We start from the raw sequence: 22,697 nt of genomic DNA, 5'->3' as shown, positions 1-22,697 counted from the left end.
TCAGCCGAGTGGAGTTCCACAACCAATCCTGCGATATTTGTAGCAGTGGTCCTCTTAAAAGTCAAGTTTCCCCTAAAAATGGCCACACGTTAGTGATTAAGAACTTAAACCACCAATTTGGCCTTTTCTTCGAGATACTGTATAATTTTTTATTTTTTTTTAAAGGGGGGGGCAGACATTTTCTGAAAGCAGTGCCTTTTTTCAGAAATATTAGATTTGAGGGGGAAAAATGCTAAGACATCTGTGCATGAAACAAATGGATCCAAGTGATTTACTATCATATGGACTTTTTGGGTATCCTGTGCAGTGGCTAGTAAGGAGGCAGATTCACCGGCACATTTTTAGGGTAAGACCTAAAAGACTATTGACTTGTGGCCAACACTTCTTTCAGTGGAACCTCCGAAAAGGACTGCAGAGTTAGAGGCAGTGCACCAATGCCCCGGACCCAGAATGGTTGTCAATGGAAATGACAGTAACAGAAGCAAAGTGTGCCCCGGATTTAGGGTCTATATAGGTGTTTCTTTTCTTTTTTATTACATGTATATTTTGACCAAATACGTCTAGGCTATGTGACCACCTTTACACCAAACTCAAGTTGCCCAATTCTGTGCTTAACCCCATCACTAGGGGAGAACTGAACCATCTGCTAGCACAAGTCCTCCTGCTGCAAAAACTAGTGCATAAGGCCAGGCTAATCCAAACTATGGGTCCTCAGTAGGGTCAGTTCTGCTAATGAGCGTTTATTATGTAATTGCTTCATTATATGGTCAGGGCTCAAGCAGATGGCCATAGTGCAGCTCCAGGCATAAGCAGATCTGAGAGAGAAGGGAAAACTTTTTTGGAACAGTCTTTCAAAATCTACGGCATGCAATGAAGTGTAATGTGCTCATATGCAAGAGCCCCGAGGATCTGAAACCATCTATACTGCATGATGCTCCCATTTATTAACACACATACATGAAAATCCGTACTAAAATCAGACAAGTCACATAGATTTGTGCGTTGTGAAGAGTCACTCATGCTGGTGGAGGCTGCAGCCTGCACTTCATACCCAAGCTGACAGGCAGGATTAACCGGGTAAGGATCTGTTCACATTTGTCATATGACAGACACCAGCTTCATCAGTCAGACTCCATGGACTAGTAGCTCATGCACACGACCATATGTATTTTGCGGTCCGTGCATCCCTTTGAGGTCCGTGTTGCATCCGTTTTTTTTGTAGATCCATTGTAACAATGCCTGTCCTTGTCCGCAAAATGGAAAAGAACAGGACAGGTTCTATATTTTTTTTGTGGAATAGACATGTTGACACAGAGTCATTTGCTTTTTTCAAGCCCCACTGAAATGAATGGTTCTCCATACAGACCCATAAGGAAACGGAATAAACATACGTTCGTGTGCATGAGCCCTTATAGTGAGGTCAGTCAGGTTGCAACAAGGAGCCTATCTTTTGAAAGAAAAAACGAGTGTTGCATGCAATGACATTCTGCAATGCAGATGTGAACAGAGCCCAAGATCACCTTCACCTTACAACAAACAAAAGTTGTTGTAAATGTGATTATAGCGCATTTCCAGCTGAACAATAATCATGCGTAGGAAGTGCAGGAGAGGTCCCGGCCTACCCCAAGACAGCAGTCCAAGTTTAATTGCCCTTTTAAATATATCTTAAAGGGAACTTGTTACATTGAACATGTCTGATCTGTAGGTGATACAGCAGGAGGAGCTGAGCAGATTGATGGAGTGTTTTGTGGGAAAAGATTAATAAAAGGTTATATCATTTATTGGTGTAAATCCCAGCTCTCTTCAGGAGTCCAGTGGACGGTCCTATAGTGACTGACCTCCATTTCTGTACACAGTCATACATGGAAGGCTGTTTGACGTCAATAAATTGAGTTTTGCGGACAAGGTTCAGTATATCATTTATTGATGCAAAATGGCCTTCCATGTCTGACTGTACTTACAGAAACAGAGGTCAGTCACTTATAGGACCGTAAAGAACAGGTTCAGACCAATAAATGACGTTCGATATCAATCTGCTCCGCTCCTCCTGTTCTGTAACCTGCTGATCACACGCCTCGTTCAATGTGACAAGTTCCAGTTAAAGATGACTCCAGCACCTCCCTGACATAGGATTTAAAAGTGATTTTCTAACTATTTTAGAGAAATTAAACCAGGCAGACTCTTAGGCTAGGTTCACATCTGTTGTGGAGAGAGAAAGAAAAAAAAAGAAAAAGAAGCTACATGCAGTGGAATTTTGTCCAGCAAAATGCCAGTGTTCATGCTGAAGACCCCCACGGACCCCACTACAGTGAATGGGACCCATTGTGCACTGGCAGTGTCCTGCATATGCTGGAACAGAATACTGGAATCTGGCCACAAATGTGAACCTAGCCTTACAGGTTTGGCATGTCTGATGCACTAATGGATGTATTATGTCGTGTGGCACCCATAGAAGTCTATGAGCCCGCACAACATTTCTGCATCAGATTTCATAATGGAGATTTTTCTTCTGGTTGATACTTGTGGGAACAGAAAATTTAAGGAAAAAAAAAAAAAGCCATATTACGGATGTATAAACCTTGCTTTTCAGGAAAAATATCTCCATAATATGGTACTGTACAGAATCACTATATGGCGGCATATGTCTGTGCACAAGGTTCTGCCGAACACACGAGGCCAGGCAGCAACATTATGCACTTAAACATGGTTAAAAAGGTTTTCCAAGATTTTTTTTTCCGGATGACCTGTCCTCTAGGGCTGGTCCAACCTCCGCGCCCCCCACTAATCAGCTGTTTTGAGCTGAGAGCGCCGCTGCCTTCTCGCAGCTTACCAAGCACAGCACCGTCCATTGTATAGCGGCCGTGCTTTGTATTGTGCTCAGCCCCATTCATTTCAATGCTCCTAGGGCACATGACCGATGAACGTGACGTCACATGGCCTAGGAGAAGCAGCGAGAAGGCAGTGGCGCTACTGTGATACCACTGCCTTCTCAAACAGCTGATCGGCGGAGTTCCCAGGTGTCGGACCCCACTGATCAGATACTGATGACCTATCCTGAAGATAGGTCATCAATGAGAAAACCTTGGAAAACCCCTTTAAAGACGTACAATACAATGTTTAGCTACAGAAGGTACTATTTAGCAGAACGTATGACTGACATGTATGATAGTCCCTTTGCCGATTGGCGATGTACCCGATTTGGTTTTTACAGCTCAAAATTATTGTGAATCAACAGCAGAAATTATTTAACAAATACAGAAAAACTGCAGAATTACTTTCAAATGCAAGACATTCCAAGGAACACAAATGGCTAAAAAAATTGTAATTTTATTTTATAAAACATGTGACTCATTTATACACATGCTAACAAAAATAAAACTCAAATTAAAGTAGGGAACAGGACTGCATAGGAACCGTCAAATACTTGCACAGTGAATGCAAATACAATAGCCACTCAGGTCAACAGGTAAAATCGGCGTTAAAATTTGGGACAAAAAGATACAGATAACTTTTCTTAATACTATATAATAAAAGCAATACAAATAAAGACTTGTATTGTGTGGACACCAGGCAGTGAGGTAAATCATCTAGAAATAGAATGAAACATACACAAGAGGCATCAGTCATAAATGTGCGGAAACCAAAGAATGACGGATGACAACTGCTCAGTAAGCATTGAAAACCATCCACAGACGTGTAGACGCTGGTTCAGATAACCTGGGGCATTGATGGTGTGTACTGGGTGATGGGTGTATTATATCTGATGTAAGCCACAGAGCCCAATACTACTGCACTAATGCGTGGACTGACCACCAGGCAGGGGTTACCTTTAGATTGGGGCACCCGGGTCACTGTCACAAGTCATTATGGGACAATAAGAAGCTCTTCTGCCTGACATAGTACTATTCCTAAGGCCTCATGCACACAACTGTATTTTTGGTCCACATCCAATGCACATTTTATTGTGGTCCAGATGTGGACCCATTCTGGCCCACCAGAGGATCCTTCGGTGGGCCTAGGCTGACACCATAAAGGACCCCAAAGATCCAGGAGAAAAAAAAAACAAAAACAAACACATTTGGCTGTCTTTGGAGACAATCACTTACCACTAGGGTCTATATGTCAGATTCAAAACCTGTTAAACTTTATTGATGATATATGGGTTGGGGCTCAAGGATAATTTCCTCTGTTGGGCCCCAGACAGTGTGGCAGCACTTGGTTCTGCCAGATGAATTCGAACATTCACAAAGTCTACTGTAGGCATCGTCTCCTAATGGCCTGCTCTGTAACAGCCCCTTTAAGGCTGGGCTCACATATCAGTAATGGACACAACTGATGTATGTGCTGGTCAATGACCGGCAGAAATATTCTGCATGCACTGGATGCCAGGAACGATCCCATAAAAAAAAGGATCAGTACCGGCATCAGTTTCTCTCCAGCATTTCTGTAGTACGCCCGAGGAAAACTACTACAGTTGACCAGACATACGTGACCCAAGCCTTATGGGGCCCTGGGGCACCACTGTCCCCTCTAGCCCAATAAAAGGGTGACCAACCCTCTTCAGAGCTAGAAAGCAATACAGACCTACAGGGAGAAGATCTAGAGTTTTGGGATATATCTTCGCTTCAGTGTCAGGCTTGGGATTGTCCAGGAACCTTTTTAAACTTTTAGGGCTCTTTCACACAAGCGGATGCAGTGCAGGTAATCTGCTGCGTGAAAGAGAGCCAAGCCCCGTTCCGGACAGCAGAGACACAGAGCAGTAACATGACTGATAATACTCTGTGCCTCTCTGTGATCTTTTTACTACAAAATCAGGGTGACAACTTTATCTCACTGTGATTTTGTAGTAAAAAGGTCACAGAGAGGCACGGAGCATTATCAGTCATGTTTCTGCTACGTGTCTCTGCTGTCCGGAACGGGGCTTAACTCTCTTTCACGCAGCAGATTACCCGCACGGCATCTGCTCGTGTGAAAGAGCCCTTAGATGAAGGACTCAAACTATAATGGCAGGTTGGTGTACAGAATGATGCGCTCAAAACCAAGAGGATTTAACAGAGAAATTAGCCATTTGTTCCATAAGAACAAAGGCAGCAAGAACTTTACATCTCAATCCGGTTTATACGGTATATCAGTCCATGCCTTTATACACCTGTTTATCAGGTGCCAAACAGAAAATAAATTGAAAAAAAAAAGTGCAGCGCAGAGAAAGACAGATAAAGGGGTGGACAAAAAAAGGTCAGAGTCAGTTCTAGGAACAAAGACCCATGAGAACAGCAGGGTTCAGTGTATTACAGGCCGCATTCACATGTGGATTGTGTCAAATCAAGGAAGATCTGTATCCCATGGGGTTTCTGAAAAACTGGTCACATGCTACGGAAAAACGTCAGCGTGGATTTCTGGCTGTGCCACAGAAAAAAAAAAAAAATTAAAGCCACTGCAAAAATGAGTAGCATGCTACTTATTTCCACAGATGCTGCACACAAAAAACAACAAGGACTAACCCCACTGAATGACAACAGTATAGGTTCATAATGTGCTGGATTATGTGAGCACACCATTTAAGTGCCTTTACACAGGATGACGATCTAGCAGATTGACAATCTTCTGATCGCTAGTGGAGGACACCGGTGCATTAAATGCAGCGATCTCCTCCAGAGTATGGGGAGGAGCGATCACCCATGCCATCTCGTTGTTTCCCGGCAGCAGGATCTGCCACTGGAAAGTGATGTTTTGTGCTGCACAAAAGATACAATTACTCAAACAAGCGTTTTGCTAGTTTATCCGGTAATCGTTGATGCGTTACACCGCAAGATCATCGCTAACCGGAGTTACTAGCAACACTGGTTAGCGATGATAGTTTCACTTGTCTGCCCATGTAAAGGGCCCATTAGACATAGTCTGCCTACATTCTTACATAATGTGATATTTTTAATTTTAGCAACACTATAACTCTGTAGAGAATCTTTAAAGTAAATTTGCAAGGTTACATTTATGTATAACTGGAGTAATTAAAATGGAATTTGGTGCTCAAAGAGCCCCTTCACTTAAAATACCAGGCCAGCAGGTGCCCAGCTGTGTGCCCCTTCCTACCAATCTTCCAAAGATGATCCAGACAGGGCATGTCCTGTCATCTGAGGGTCCCAGCCACGGGTACAGTGGCTCAGCCAGGCTTGGGAGTGGCAGAAAAAAAAAAATCTCTAAATGTTCTAGCTGCCAGTCTGAGGTATACATTGGGAGGCTCTGACATATGCTACTGTATAGGCGCCCCTAAAGCTTCCATGTAAAAACAGTGTGGTCATGTACCAGCCCATCAAAGGCCATCGGGTGAATGGGTGCCTATACCAACTGGTGGTGTATGCTCCAGTGCATATGCCAAACATGTTCCCAACACAATAGGGGGAATCATTCCCCCCCCCCATGCCACTTTTTTGGCATAAAGAGTTGCAAACCATGTGTTTCTGAACACCATTGTGACAGCTTTGTTGCAAGTGGGGTTTCTACACTGCCCTCCCCACTGAAAATCTCCAATGTGTACAGAGCTTTAGAAACTTTGTTTTGGTTTTCCCTGCAGCCAGTTTCCCCAAATCATGAATGTAGCCCTCATGTCTTCCACAGCAAGAGGAGGTGTTAACTCTGTATATTATACCAAGACATATGGAAAAGAAGAAGTTGTCTTAAAGGAAACCTGGCATGTTCTACATGCAAATATAGGGGGGGGGGGGGGGTCATTTACTATCCAGAAATGTGTATATTAGGCATAGTTCTGGCACAGATTGAAGCACAAAAGGTTATTTGCACTGCAATCCCTGCTCACGCCAAGTCTACAAAGTGGGTGGGGAGATGGGAAGTCTCATTCATCATTTTCTACACCCGTTTTAAGCATAGAAAATGGTCTAAAATCAATGCTAGCAAGGGAGCTGGCATCGATTTAGAAGCGGCGGTAGTTCCGCCAAAGTTATGTAGAGGCTGGCGCCTCTACATAACTTTGGCAGAACCACCGCCAGCGTAGGGCTTTATTAAGGCTTTAAAGGGGTTCTGCAGTTTTTTTTAAAGATCAGCATCTGATCGGCGGGGGTCCGACACCCAGGACCCCTGCCGATCAGCTGTTTGAGAAGGCAGCGGCGCTGGCAGTAGCGCCACGGCCTTCTCGCCGTTTACCGCAGGCCTAGTGACGTCACGACCAGCATCAATGGCCTGGGCGCGGCTAAGCTCTGTTCACTTGAATGGAGCTTAGCCACACCCAGGCCAGTGATACTAGTCGTGACGTCACTGGGCCTGTAGTAAACAGCGAGAAGGCCGTGGCGCTACTGCCAGCGCCGCTGCCTTCTCAAACAGCTGATCGGCAGGGGTCCTGGGTGTCAGACCCCCGCTGATCAGATGCTGATGATCTATCCAGAGCATAGCTCATCAGTTTAAAAAAACTGCATAACCCCTTTGATAAATGACCTCGCTAGCTTTTATGGGGAAATATTCAGCATAACCTGTATTTCATTAATTTAAACCCTGTTCCTATATGTGCACAGAAAGAGAGCAGTCAGATGTACAGCAGTCCGCTCAGCGGCTTCTCTATACAGTGCTGTCTGCCTCTCGGATCCCATGTTCAGTGTGAATGTTCTCTTAAAGGGAACCTGTCACCTGGATTTTGGGTATAGAGCTGAGGACATGGGTTGCTAGATGGCCACTAGCACATCCGCAATACCCAGTCCCCATAGCTCTGTGTGCTTTTATTGTGTATAAATACCGATTTGATACATATGCAAATTAACCTGAGATGAGTCAGAGCTTGAAAATATGACTCTTCTCTGGTCACACAAGTAAGATATGACTCTTATGTTAATTTGCATTTTTATCAAATCGATTTTTTTACACAATAAAAGCACACAGAGCTATGGGGACTGGGTATTGCGGATGTGCTAGCGGCCATCTAGCAGCCCATGTCCTCAGTTCTATACCCAAAATCCAGGTGACAGGTTCCCTTTAAACCAAAGACCACCTTTAAACAGGTTGTCCCATCCCACCATTTCCAGGGCAAGATGGGACCAAGAGCCAACCTCAGGTGGCTGGGATTCCGGAAACTGCAGAGACAGCCGGCACTCCGCTGTTTCTGTAGTTCCCATTGCAGTGAATAGGAGCTGCGTAAATGGCATAGTATAGAAAGCTAGGCCGTTTTTAGCAACCCGAGTTACAGAAGTAGCATAGCTTGTTCTAAAAACGGTGAGAGTGGACATCCCTTTTAAAGATACATGTAGTCAGTGAATGGACCTCCAAAAGGAGGCCACCACAAACCTACAAAAATAGCTGTCCATAAACAGAGCATTTACTGTGAAGCTTCACTTTTATCTAGGGAGAAATTAATACTAAATAATTGACTAATTGCCATATCTACAGATCTACCAAGAGGGAGGAAGCAATAAATGACAGATTGCTCTCCTCCACAGGCCCCGTGCATGTTCAGAATACTGATCAGATAGGCAGCGCAAGAACAAAGCCAACTAGATCTGGAAGATATTAGGATGCGACATTGCCGAAGTACATCGGGTCAAATACTGACCCGCAGTCGTGGCCTGGTTTATCTGGAATCCTTAGGTACAACAGGCTGCTGTGTTATAAACTCTAAATGCAATTAACACAAGCATCTCTTCCTCCGCTACTGTACACGGGCTGTGGGTGGAAGGCTGGTTTGTCCTTGGCAGAAAGGTTTAGCCTACACAAAGGAGGCCTTGTTTCTGACAAGTTCATAGCAAAAATTCTTGGGCTGGTCCCTATAGATTTATATGTACATGTAAAAAGTATAATGGTGTTTGACCCATCATGTGACACTAAAGCAATGCTGCAGTCCAGCGTGAAAAGGGTGTAATGAGAACAGGTCATCTGAAAACTCAATATAGCTTATAGTTACACAAGACACCGCAATAAGAACATTTCATTTAGAAAAGGGCAATTCAAGAGCATGAACCATTAAAAAAATAAAAATAATTTAAATAAATACAAATGTGAAAACACAATGTCAGGCAGAAGAACAAACATTCCTTGGCAAAAAAAGTCATTTTATACTCTGCAAAAAACTACAAATCACATGGAATACTTTATTGCAGTAAACAGTACAAATATGGCAGTAAGAACACAACAGAACATGACATCATGTTCACAGAAGTGACCGGTCATACAGGCGGTACGAGGTCCTGTGTGACAGGAGAGAGCTCAGCATTCAATATGAAATACAGTGGCAGAGGGAGCACCCACTTTCACACAAAGTGCTCGTCATTGGCAGTGTGGAAAATACACAGTATTCACATAGGGCAAATCGAACAGAACCACAATGGGTTAAAAAAAAGGGCAGGTCAGTGCTTGCAGCTTAAAACGGCTGGAGAAAAAGAGGTATAAGGAAAAAGGGTGATTGTGGGGTTACATACTGATTTCGACGGTCCACTCACTGGCTCAGCGCGACTTCTGGAAAGCAAAGAAAGAAAGAAAACAAATCAGCATTTCTGTAGGAGCGCTCTGCACGACATACTCCTCTTATTACTGGACTCCTCTGTAATGAAGCGCAGTCTATTCCATGCATTGAAGAAATGGGGCCCCCAGGCAGGACACCTGTCAGTACAACAGGGGTCTTTGCACGATACCCCGGTGCACACACATTGCACTGTAATTTTTTGCAGTATGTTTTTTTTTTTTTTAATAGCTTGAAGAGTCAGATCGTATTTATTTCTAAACAGAATGTGTACCAGTTTAGTCAAGACCGACCCCGCTGACTAAGGGCTCTTTCACACCTGCGGTCTTTTCTTCCGGCATAGAGTTCAGTCGTCGGGGCTCAATGCCGGAAGAATCCTGATCAGTTTTATCCTAATGCATTCTGAATGGAGAGAAATCCATTCAGGATGCATCAGGACGTCTTCAGTTCCGGAACGGAAAGTTTTTTGGCCGGAGAAAATACCGCAGCATGCTGCGCTTTTTGCTCCGGCCAAAAATCCTGAAGACTTGCCGCAAGGCCGGATCCAGAATTAATGCCCATTGAAAGGCATTGATCCGGACTTAAGCTAAACGTCGTTTCGGCGCATTGCCGGACCCGACGTTTAGCTTTTTCTGAATGGTTACCATGGCTGCCGGGACGCTTAAGTCCTGGCAGCCATGGTAAAGTGTAGCAGGGAGCGGGGGAGCAGTATACTTACCGTCCGTGCGGCTCCCCGGGCGCCCCACGCGCATGGATGACGTGATCACATGGATCACGTCATCCATGCGTATGGGGCGCTCTGACGTCATTCTGGAGCGCCCCGGGAGCCGCACGGACTGTAAGTATACCGCTCCTACTATGGCAGCCAGGACTTTAATAGCGTCCTGGGTGCCATAGTAACACTGAACGCATTTTGAAGACGGCTCCGTCTTCAAATGCTTTTAGTACACTTGCGTTTTTCCGGATCCGGCGTGTAATTCCGGCAAGTGGAGTACACGCCGGATCCGGACAACGCAAGTGTGAAAGAGGCCTTAGGCTACTTTCACACTAGCGTTTTTTGCTGGATCAGCAAAAACTTTTCCAGCATGATAATACAACCGCCTGCATCCGTTATATACGGATCGGGTTGTATTCTCTCTAAAATGGCCATGTTGGATCCATCACAAACCATTTTAAGTCAATGGGGGAGTGATCTGTTTTCTTTTGCGTCTAGAGAAAACGGATCCGTCACCATTGTGTGTCATGCTGGATCGATCCATCATGCTCCGCATCCCACAACGCTTGACAATGAATGGGGACAAAACTGAAGAGTTTTCCTACGGTATTGAGATCCTATGACGGATCTCAATAGCGGAAAGGAAAAACGCTGGTGTGAAAGTAGCCTTATAATGGGGGCCAGTCAGTTTTCTGACAGCAAGAATAGCACAAAACGCTGCACCATTCTTGAAGGAAACCTTATCAACATTCATCACAATATAAAGCTACATAAATAAGGCAATACTAAAAAGAACGAGTAGTTAGATAGCATATTACAGGAGAACTTACATGACATATGTCTTGGTTGTAGTTTTCACTCCTCCAATAGGGATTCTCCGAACTATGACAGATGAATTCTTGGGAATAAGCGCCGCCTCGTCCGTGTACTCTACAGTGGGTGGATAGGAGACGTCAGACATGGAGGGACACAAATATACACTGTTCTGCAGAAGCCTCACCACAGCAGTACACACAAAGTCAGACAAAATAGCACAGCGTGCAGCTTTATGCCGGCCAGCTTTTTGGTTTACCAGAACATAAGAGGCTTCTTCACACAACGCAGATCTGACCACCGCCTAATGGCTCATTTTCACTAACTGTCGGGCAGATAATCGGCTCCTTCCCAATCTGCCCGTGTAAAGGCGCCTCAATGAAACATCTTTCCTGTGGGCACCTCATTGTTTCAGGAAAGCACTCTGCTGCCCAGAAATAATGTAGTTGTATGAGGACGACCTACAGTGGAAGTGATGGCTGTTTGTAAATGCAACTCTTCTTCTCCACTGACGAGCAGGGCCGCTTCCATCCCGATAATTGTCTGCTTGTCGGTGCGGTGTAAATGCACTTTAAAGGGGGATAAGAAACTGGACCTGCCGTTTTCCTACTGTGGGAGCAAACAGTGCTCAGATTAAAGGGTTTTTTCAGGACCTATCCATATAATAGGTCATCAATATCTGATAGGTGATGGTCTGACACCCCCCATCAGTCAGTGGCAGCCACTGTATACAGGTAAAGTGTAAGGAGCTGGAATACCACTGCCCTGTACGCTATGCAGCAGCTCGTCTATTCAGGTTAATGTGAGCCAAGCTGCAGTTTTCCACTGTGAACCAGCCATCCATGGGAGCCCCAGTTACATGTGAAAACAGCCCCGTCATGACAATTGATGCCATCGCTATCCTGTGTGCAGGAGAGTTAATGCAGTGTCCCCAAAATGAAGACACTCAAGACCTGCCCATCAGATAACTCCTGTAGTAATTCAGACTCAAATCTAAGGCCTCGTGCACACAGACCCACTCATTTCTATGGGTCTGCTTTTTTTGGCCCTTGTTCAAACTGCATTTTTTTGCAGATCGCACAGTAACCCATTCATTGCTATGGGTCCACAAGAAAAAAAACAAAAACATAAAAACGATCACTCATGTGATGTCTGCATCCATGTCGCCAGGCTGCAAATTATAGAACCTGTCCTATTCTTGTCCATTTTGTGGGTCTATATAGTGGGTCTCAAAAACCGCAGGATGCACACGGAGAGCATCCCTATTTTGCAGACCCACAATTTGCAGACTGCAAAACAATAGATACAGTCGTGTGCAGGAGGGCCTTAAAGGGAACCTGTCACCGGGATTTTGTGCATAGAGCTGAGGACATGGGTTGCTAGATGGCCGCTAGCACATCTACAATATCCAGTCCGCATAGCTCTGTGCTGTTAATGTCAAAAAACCGATTTGATACATATGCAAATTAACCTGAGATGAGTCCTGTACGCGACTCCTCTCAGGTTAATTTGCATATGTATCAAATCAGGTTTTTTACACAATAAAAGCACACAGAGCTATGGGGACTGGATATTGCGGATGTGCTAGCGGCCATCTAGCAACCCATGTCCTCAGCTCTATGCACAAAATCCCGGTGACAGGTTCCCTTTAATAGAAGGATTTTTTTTTTTATATTAAAACACACTACCAGGTTACCCAGTGAGAAAACATAACATATGTACACATAAGGCTGAGCTCATCTGGGCGGTATCTGTTACTCCCCTGAGATCAGTGTTCTATAACACGCTGCAATTACACTGAAGTACGAGCACACCTTTTTCCATTCGTCCACACGGCACTATACCGAATGCTAGAGACATTTTATTAGACAGAAAAACTCCAGAAGTGTGCACCGCAGGGGCTTAGCATCTCAATGGTCAGTGGTGAGCCCAAACTGGCCAGGGCTGCAACATCCAATCAGAAATCCTATCATCAATGACCTGTTATTGATAATTGGATTTCTTATTAGGTGTTGCAGCCTTGGACGGTTTGGGCTCAACACTGACAGGTCAATAGTCAATGACAGCAAACCCAAGGGAGCGACACAAACCAAAATACAGATCTCTCTGGTCTGGGACAAGCCAAAGAAAAACCAGCAGGTCTAGTATTTCCACCAAAATTTTTCAAGTTATAATCTTCCATATGGATGAACAGCCATCTTAGAAATAGTAAGCCCACGACCAAAAATAGGACATGATTTTGTCTCATTTGACTGGGCAAAAGCATAAGATATGACATGTCACTTTTTACACATTGCCGATTTCAAATCCGCAGTGGAGAAATTCTGGAGTGGGCGACCTACTGTACTGATCACACCGAAACCAATGGCAGGTGTGAACACGCCCTAAGAGCATAGATCTCCCAACAACAGAAGGATTGTTTCATAACCGGTGGCCGTCCCCCAAAGCAAGAAATACATTTTTTTAATTCAGGACAACACCACCTGTGCTGTGACCCAAAGCCATATCCACAATCCTACATGGTATGTGACAATATCACCCAAAGTGCACGCATTTATATATGAGGGGTGGGGGCTGCAGATAGCCGTCCGTTTCACAGAAAATCTGATCTACACGGCTGTGGTGGCAGTAGGTATGGCCCACTATCTATGCTCTATAGGACTGCCAGAGTTAGAGGAGTACAGCACACAGATCTATGCAAGTCTCAGAGGTCAATGGAGCCGCAGCGACAAATGAGACGCCATTCAAATAGGGAACATGGGGCCCCCAGTGCTTGGCCCCCGCCAATCACTTAGCCAGTTTTCTGTGGATAGGGTATAAGTGTGTTTGCTTGTCAGACAGCCGGGGGGGGGGGGGGCTATGTATAGGGCGCTCCCGACTCCTCATGTTGAAGGGAAGGAGAATGGGGCATGTTGGATTTCAACACCCAATCCTTTTGTTTTTCTGAGAGATAAGCTGCCAGAGAAGTCTGAAACCTGCCTACTCCTCTCCCCCCCCCCATTAAAAAACAACAGATGTCCCGCTGACAATGTTGGGAGGGATAACATTTGGTTGGCAGAAACAAAACATAAATGGGCACCTATACTCCTTTCTCCGCATTCAGAATACATGATGCACACCAGGCCGGGGTAGTCGGGAGAGAGCGCAGTTGGGACAAACAAGCCTTTGCCTGACAGCTTATAAAACGTACGGTCAACTCTTTAAAGCATTATTCCCATCTTGGACATTGGGGTATATCTAGGGGCTAGGATATAAGCCCCCGTGTCTGATAGGTGCGCGTCCCAGAGGTGGGAGCCTGCAAAGTGCCAGAGGGCACACTGCGCATGCATTGCCTCCCTCCATTCATTTCTAGCGTACAGACGAAAATAGAGTGCCTTGCGCGACCATTTTCTGAAGTCCCATGAGTGAATGGTAAGCGCACCACACAAGCGCCGCCACCGTTCCATTCACTTCTATGGAAGCTCACGGAAATAGTGCTCATAAGTCCCATAGAAATGAATGAATGGAGTGGTGCCGCGTATGCGCGGTGACACTTTGCAGGCTCCATTCTAAGTATAGGTGCGGGACCCACACCCATCAGACTTTGGGGGCATATCGCTAGATGGGAATACCCTTTTAAGAGTACACCCCCATACAGAAGAAATGTCTGCAACAGATAATCAGTTCCATTCATTATAATAGGACTTTAAAAAAAAAAAAAAAAAAAGAACACGTGCTTGCTGCCAAAACAACCCCATTCAGATGTGTGGAACAGGTTTTCAGGTGCAGACATTTCTGCCACATTATCCGCCGCGCGAGAAAGAATCTAATGCATTTCAAAGACTCAACAACAAGGACGGCTGCTCTGCGGTCAAAGCATCCAAATCCTGGATTACTCAGCGCCCACAATTACAAAACACAGGAATGGTGTAAACCTGCAGTCAAACACATGAACTAATCACACTGAATCATCAGACTGATGACATCACTCAGCTAGACGAGCCACAGCACGTCACAGGCGGCTGCAGTCCACGCCCGATCCTCAAATACCTCAAGACACTTGTCAGCCCACAGCTATTCCTCCCGACTCCACAGACACATTTGCCTGAGCATGAAGGTTGTCAGTGGGCAGAGGGGAAAAAGCCGCAGCCAGGCTCCACTGTCCACAGCCTACCCCCTGCGAGAACAAAGGATCGGATCCTTTCCCCTCCCCCGACATAACAGGGGGCAGTTGGGGGATCCACCTTCATTACAGTCTATAGGACTCTGTGGTCTGACGGCCCATAGACTTTGAATGCAGTGGCAGGGCGCACATTACAACTGCTCCATGAAGTTCTTCAGGGTGAAGAGGAACTGGGACCATTCTAGTGAACGCAGGGCTCCAGCCATCATACATCTATGCTATGGATAGGTGATAAATGCTTTTTGTTTTAATGGGCGAGGGGGGTCTACAATTCAGGGGCTCTATTCAGACTTAAGACGGGCTGCACAGCAATCTTGGGCTGATCAAGGATTGCAGTGCCGCCATAGAAATGAGTGAGGTCTCAGCGCAACTTACAAGTTGGAAGCAACTGCAAACCCAGAATCGCAAAAGCTGCTGGATTTTTTTAAGACTCTGGGGTCGCTTCAAACTTGTGAGTCGCACTGCGACCAAACTCGTATCCACGGCAACAATGCTACACTGTAATCCTTGATCGCCCCCCAAGATTGCCGTGTAGCCCCCCGTGTAGCATTCACACTTTGCGGAAATTTCTGCCACAAAAGCTGCAAGGAAAACTTGGTTCCATCCACCTGAATGAACCTTACAGAAATCCAAGTGCTTGCTGCCCCATCCAAATTAGGGCAGGCTCACATAACCGTTTCATGTTCCATTCTTCTGATCCGTCGCGCATGTTATTTTCCCCCGTCAAAAACAAAACTCAGACAAATGGCTCAAACGGATGCCAAATGTGCAAAACAGATGCACAGGATGCGGTTTTAATTTTTTTTACAGGATGCTGTTTTTTCTGTTCTGACTGATCAGAAGAACGGAAAATGAAACTGATGTGAACCCAGCCTTTAATGGAACTGATTTTTCAGTCACGGAAATTTCTTTAAGAAAATCTGCAGCGTGTGAAGGCATCCTAAAGAACTTATCAGAGACGAGATAGGGGGCACAGCTTTAATTAATAATTCAAGTGTGTACCCTTGTGCCACGCACACAGACCACGTGTAAACTGCAGTCCGTGGCCCATACACTCAGTATTCTAAGGCAGTGTTTCCCAGCCAGTGTGCCTCCAGCTGTTGCAAAACTACACCTCCCAGCATGCCCGCACAGCCAAATGCAGTCCGGGCATGCTGGGAGTTGTAGTTTTGCAACAGCTGGAGGCATGCTGGTTGGGAAACACTGGTCTAAGGGCTCGTGCACACGACCATTGGGTGTTTTGCGGTCCACAAATTCCCAAAACCCGGATGACGTCCGTGTGCATTTTGCAGAATGGATGTCCCCTAATAATAGAACAGTCCTATCCTTGTCCGTAATGCAGACAATAGGACTTTTTTTGCGGACCGGACATGCAGACATTGAATGCACATGGAGTCATTTCTGCATTTTCATTTCAGCCACATTGAAGTGAATGGTTCCGCATACCAGGTCACCAAAAAAAAAAAAAAAAAAGGACATTAGAAAAAAAATACGTTTGTGTGCATGAGCCCCAATACTTAACTCTCCCTTTGCATCAGTTGTAATAAATTTGCACCAAAGATCTATAAAGATCCAAACCGTTGCACAAGCCTCTACAGCGCCATGACACAAGCAGCTGCTTAGTGTCTGTCCCATAAGGACCTCATGTAATGCACAAGTTATTCCAATAATGCTGTACAGCCACTTATGTCCAAGTGGCATCAGACAAAAGAAATCCAACCTGTCCGGCTCCTGTGCCACTCAGAACTGGTGGCCCTCATGGACAACTGGAGGCACAATACAACGCTGAATTATCTCCTGCAATATAACAATTCCCAGATAAAACTATATAACGTCACAATCATAGAAGTCAAGAGGTTTTGAAGCAGTTTTGCATTGTAAGATTTTACTTTTGTTTGTTTTTTTAATCCGCTATTCAGTAGCTTTAAAAACTGCAACAAAATGGTGTGTGAACGCACTTGAGGTAAGAGGTGTCCGGCAACCTGACCCCCTGTAAATGAGAAGTTACTGTGTGGCACCGTATGCCACTGAGGCCTAGTGCACACTAACCAGGAGTGGAGCTACACAGATAAGACAGCTTGTTTCAGCTCACAATCACAGATCAAACCACTAAGTGTGAACTAGGCCGTACTTCAGGTGGCATTAGACGTTCAGCTTTCTTTTCCCTCTGCATCTCTTTTGCCCCCACTGATGTGACCAATGCTTAAAGGGGTTTTGCACCTTGTTTAAAGTTAAACTGATGATCTCTCTCATCCGCTTCTGATCGGCAGGGGTCCGACACCCGGGACCCCCGCCGATCAGCTATTTTGAGAAGGCAGCAGCGCTCCAGCAGCACCGCGGCCTTCTCACTGTTTACCGCAGGGCCAGTGACGTCGCGACTAGTATCAACTGGTCTGGGCTAAGCTCCGTTCAATTAAATGGAGCTTAGCCCCGCCCAGTGATACTAGTCGTGACGTCACTGGCCCTGCGTTACCGGCTCAGGAGCTGAGTGGGCGCCATAGCAGAGGGGTTTCTGTTTTACACATCAGACACCAGGAGGCAAAGTCCATGATCGGCAATAGCACTCATCATGGACTTTTAACCACTCAGACGCCTTGGTCAATTGCAACCATGGCATCTGAAAGGTATTTTTTCCAGGAGTCCTAGACCCCTGGTACCCAAACGGCTCCCTTGCACCAAGATGGAGGAGCAAGGCAGTCTCAAGGCCCTCTGAAGGATCCCAAGCCTACCACAGGTATGTTCCTATGGAGCCCTGTCTGTGGCAGAGCTCCAAAGGAGGACAGTGAATCTCCCTTAGGCCTCTTTCACGCAGCCGTAGTGCGGGCCGCATACAGTGGTTCCACAATACACGGGGCACCGGCCGAGTGCATTCTGCAATCCGGAGATGCAGTGCGGAACGGAACCACTACGGAGTGCTTCTGTGGGGCTCCAATACGTGCTTCCGTTCCGCAAAAAAAAAAAAAATAGAACAGGCTCTATCTTTTTGCGGAAAGGACAGATCCCGGACCCATTCAAGTTTGAACGGGCCTGGATCCGTTCCGGCCGCCGCACGGACGTTGAACGTGCATTGGGGACCTCAAATTGTGGTCCCCAATGCACGGAACGGAACCAATACGTTCGTGTGAAAGAGGCCTTAGACTGAAATGGTAATTCATCACAGACTATGGGAGAGGCTATCAGATGATGTTCACATGTTCAAGTCCAAGGGAGAGAAAAAAAATAATAAATAAGTTTTAAAAAAATGTTACAAATATATTAAAATTCAAATGCCCTAATTTTCCCATATTAAAAATAAAACAAAATAAAGATCATGGTCACTGCAGCATCTCAAAAGTTACAAACTATTAAAATAAAAGCATGTGAATGGCGTAAGAGAAAAAATAAAGTTTGTCTATAGGGCCTGCTTATAAAAGGGGAGTAAAGGAGCCAAGAGAGCAGGGACACCCCTAGAGTAAATGATTGTCAAAAAAATAAACAAACAATTACAATCTGACCAAACATTTTCAAAAGATGGATTTTTTGCCATCAACATCAGATTGCTGGGACACCACTGACGCCTAAAACCACGGGTCACATCACCCGCACCACCCCCAACCCCACTGAATGGAGCCACATAGTTCGGGGGTTGGGTGGTACCGGAGCCCAGGCCGCATGGTTCATGGCATCAGTGGGATCCCAGCAGTCAGGTTATGGCAGAAAGTTACCGTGATCACACAAAAAAGGACCATAAGGCTACGTTTACTTCTGCGTCGCCGATTCAGACAAAACAGCACCGCTGGGATTTGCCACCGGACCCCATTATAGGGAATGAGGTCCACCGGGTATCCCGTGACCGATCCAGCAATATATATTTTTTTTTCGTAACAACCAAAAAAGCCAGCGCAAATGCGAACATAGCCCGATTCACACTGTAGGACGGATATGGCATTACCTTCCTGGGTCTGTGCGTTGGTGATCTGCAGGTCGCAGTCGGCCGCCTTCAGCCTCTCCCGGCCCATGATCTGCTTCTTGAGGTCGGCCAGGGAGATGTGCAGCCCATCAAAGGTCACGGTGTCATAGTTGAGTTTGGAGGAGAACTTATAGTGCACACACGACATGTTATTATCATATATAGGGTTATGCAATGCAGAGAACACACACAGGCGGCACACACACAGCACACACACAGAGGCCTCAGCACATGGGGGAGGCCGGGGACACTGCACCAGGAGCCATGGGGGGCGCTCACTCCCCAGCACCCGGCCCGAGGCCCCCTCACTCGGTTACAGTCCTCCACACAGTCCCCTAGGAAGAGAGGAGCAACCCCAACAAAGGGGGGGAGAGAGGAAGAGGGGGGCCCGAGCGGCCAGTCCAGTCCTGTGTGACCCCCCGGGCAGAGCAGTTCGTAAGGATTCCCGTCAGAGTCCGTAACGGAGCCTCAGTCCTCACAAGTCCGTACAAGTCCCTTCCGGGGGCGAACAAGTGAATCCCTCTCGGGCCTCGAACACAATAGAAGGGGGGGTTGCGGCCTACTGCGGCTCCACCAGTCCCGCTCCGGGCAGCTCGGTCTCCACAGCCGCCTTCAAAGACAGGAGATAAACGAAGCGAACGGCAATCCCAATCCCGAGTCCTGCGGTCACCGGTAAACGCCTCCTCGTCGTCGTCGCCTTCTCGTTCTTCTTCTCCTCTTCCTCCTCCTCACGACAGCTAATGGCGAAATGACCGTGTCCCTCACACCTCACGGGGTTTCCAGGCAGAGTAGCGAGGGCGACGTTCCCACGTCAGAGCCGAATAGGGGCGGGGAAACGACGCGTCACGTGGTCCTTGGCGCAAACCTCACGGCGGCCATTTTGAAAGTTGGCAGTTACGGGCTTGTTTCAGTTCAGAATTGTGCAGTGGAGTCTGGAACAGTGTGGTGTGGGGTTTTGTGTGTATCAGGGGCTGCACGTGAGGAAACGGACAGATAAAGAGAGCGGTCCCAGGAGCACGACCTGCAAAGTATGGGCGCCTCTAAGTAATTCAGCACCTGTAGTGCTGGACCTGTCTAAAGCTATGAGTAGTCAGGACCCCACCCAATGGGAGTCCTACCTCCCAACTTTTTGGATGGTCAAAGAAGGACAATTTTGGTTCACAGTGTGAAAGATTAATTTTCCCTCCATATCTTTACGCTTCAATGGTTTTCTTTTACACAATAGCGCAAACATTATCTGAATATAGAAATGTATAAAATCCAAATTGCATCTAATAATGAAATAATATACAAGGCAGGCTCTAATATACAGAGAGGAACCAGACAAGCATTTTCTGGATCAATATTGTAGCTGTAATAATGCAAATCTATGCCTCAGATCAAAACTAGCTCCTTAAACCTCCAAACAGGGATGTCCTCTGCTGGTCCCTGTTTGGACATTTAAAGGGGTTATCCCACTTTGCATTTTCATACTTACCTGCTGCCTGTGCGCCGTTCACTTCCTGGATTCTGGCTGGGGGTGGGCTTCATCTTGATTGAAGTCTTCTCCGGGCCGCGCACTGGACTGAACGCGCATGCGCCATGTGACTTATTCCTGGCCAGTATATACAGAGCCGGCCTGCGCGTTCGCGGCTCTGTACTATTCTGGCCAGGAAGAAGTCACAATCGCGCGTGCGCGTTCAGGACAGCGAGCGGCCCGGCCGGGTGAAAAGAAGGAGTCTTCTGCGCAAGGGCGGCCACCGGGATTCCGGAGAAGAGCGGTGGCCATAACCAGGGGAGACCGAATGACAACAATGAGGTAAGTGGGGATGAATTTTCTCGTAAACGGTGAGAATGGGTTAATCAAATATATTTACAAAATTGATCATTATGATGGGATAACCCCTTTAAGGAGCAAAGAGGGATACTTGTGAGGTCTGGGTAAATGCCCAGGAACCATACGGTCAAAACCAATAACCTGTGCGGACCCAAGGCAAAATGCTAATCAAGCTAGCCAAAACACAGCGCAGCCAGGACCCCGGCCGAAACATTGAACAGCCATGTCTGTGACCTAAACTCAGCATCCAGGGCCCCGGACGAAACATTGAGCAACCAGGACCCCGGACGAAACATTGAGCATCCAGAACCCCGGACGAAACATTGAGCAACCAGGGCCCCGGACGAAACATTGAGCATCCAGAACCCCGGACGAAACATTGAGCAACCAGGGCCCCGGACGAAACATTGAGCATCCAGAACCCAGGACGAAACATTGAGCATCCAGGACCCAGGACGAAACATTGAGCATCCAGGACCCCAGAAGAAACATTGAGCAACCAGGGTCCGGACGAAACATTGAGCATCCAGAACCCCGGACGAAACATTGAGCATCCACGACCCCAGATGAAACATTGATCAACCAGGACCCCGGACGAAACATTGAGCAACCAGGACCCCAGATGAAACATTGATCAACCAGGGCCCCGGACGAAACATTGAGCTTCCAGGACCCCAGATGAAACATTGAGCAACCAGGACCCCGGACGAAACATTGAGCATCCAGGACCCCAGACGAAACATTGAGCATCCAGGACCCCAGACGAAACATTGAGCAACCAGGGCCCCGGACGAAACATTGAGCATCCAGGACCCCAGAAGAAACATTGAGCAACCAGGGTCCGGACGAAACATTGAGCATCCAGGACCCCAGACGAAACATTGATCAACCAGGGCCCCGGACGAAACATTGAGCAGTCAGGACTCTACCAAAACACTATGCAGCCATGATCAGACTAGCCCATCAGAGAATCACCCGTGGGCGGCCCATACTAAGAGACAGAACTGTTGCACTAATATGTGACAGCTCAAAGGGACCAGCAGAGGACATCCCTGTTTGGAGGTGACTTTGGAGACGATGACTTGTTACCATATGGTCTACTTTTTATGGGTTGACAAATAACATATTACACCTTATTAATGATTGGTCCTGTGCATACAAAGATACCAGAGACTACAGCGTGACTAATAGTGGTCATGTTCATCTTCTGTGATGGACCCCAGACCACCACAGTACTAATCGTGTCCCACCTGCTGTCCATGCTGTAGGTGTCAGGATTGGAGCTGGGAGATCCAACTACAGAGGTAGGGTAGCCAGATGGCCCCATTTTGAGAACTCCATATATTTGGGAGTTTGAAGGTGGTAGAAAATGGGGAGTTTGTAATCTAAATATGAGAGGCAAATAGGGGCAATTAAAGAGTTATCCCATGAAAAATATTACTGTGCGTGAACAGAACATTGCAAATGAAGTATTATTGCAAGATACATGCATAAAAAAAATTATATTTTTTTTTAAATGTACAAGCGAATGGGGTGAGCTGCAGTAAGAAGTACAGCCGCTATCCAACAAAGGGCATTGTGCTTGTTAGGGCGCCTTCACACACAGCAGATTTTGAGGCAGAAAATTCTGCGACTGAAAATCAGTTCCATTCACCTTAGTGGAGCTTGCAGAAATCCATGTGTTCGCTGCCCCATTCAAATTAATGGAACTGATTTTCAGGCACAAAATGTGCCACGTGTGAAGGCAACCTTAAAGGGGTTTTCCGGGAATTAAGAAAATTAAAATAC

At 46.4% G+C, this 22,697-nt stretch overlaps 1 protein-coding gene and 1 long non-coding RNA gene across 4 annotated transcripts in view; one reads left to right on the top strand and one right to left on the bottom strand.

Moving 5' to 3' along the window:
- The window catches only part of RBBP6 (RB binding protein 6, ubiquitin ligase), a 38,111-nt gene extending 18,239 nt beyond the window's left edge, over positions 1-19,872 (bottom strand). For all 3 annotated transcript variants that reach the window (XM_040440703.1, XM_040440705.1, XM_040440706.1), the window contains exons 1-3: positions 19,076-19,872; positions 11,000-11,099; positions 9,414-9,450 (exon numbers count right to left, since the gene is read on the bottom strand). In XM_040440703.1, the coding sequence (XP_040296637.1) occupies positions 9,414-9,450; positions 11,000-11,099; positions 19,076-19,241 (303 nt within the window). In that variant the 5' untranslated portion in view covers positions 19,242-19,872. The remainder of the gene's footprint in view (positions 1-9,413; positions 9,451-10,999; positions 11,100-19,075) is intronic.
- LOC121008266 lies at positions 12,619-15,860 on the top strand. The gene is made up of 2 exons (XR_005780543.1): positions 12,619-13,604; positions 13,653-15,860. It is a non-coding gene; the product is annotated as an uncharacterized LOC121008266 (long non-coding RNA).
- Positions 19,873-22,697: the final 2,825 nt, after the last annotated feature.

Source organism: Bufo bufo, chromosome 7 (assembly GCF_905171765.1).
Source record: "Bufo bufo chromosome 7, aBufBuf1.1, whole genome shotgun sequence".
NCBI lineage: Eukaryota > Metazoa > Chordata > Amphibia > Anura > Bufonidae > Bufo > Bufo bufo.
This window is presented reverse-complemented; position numbering and strand designations above follow the sequence as displayed.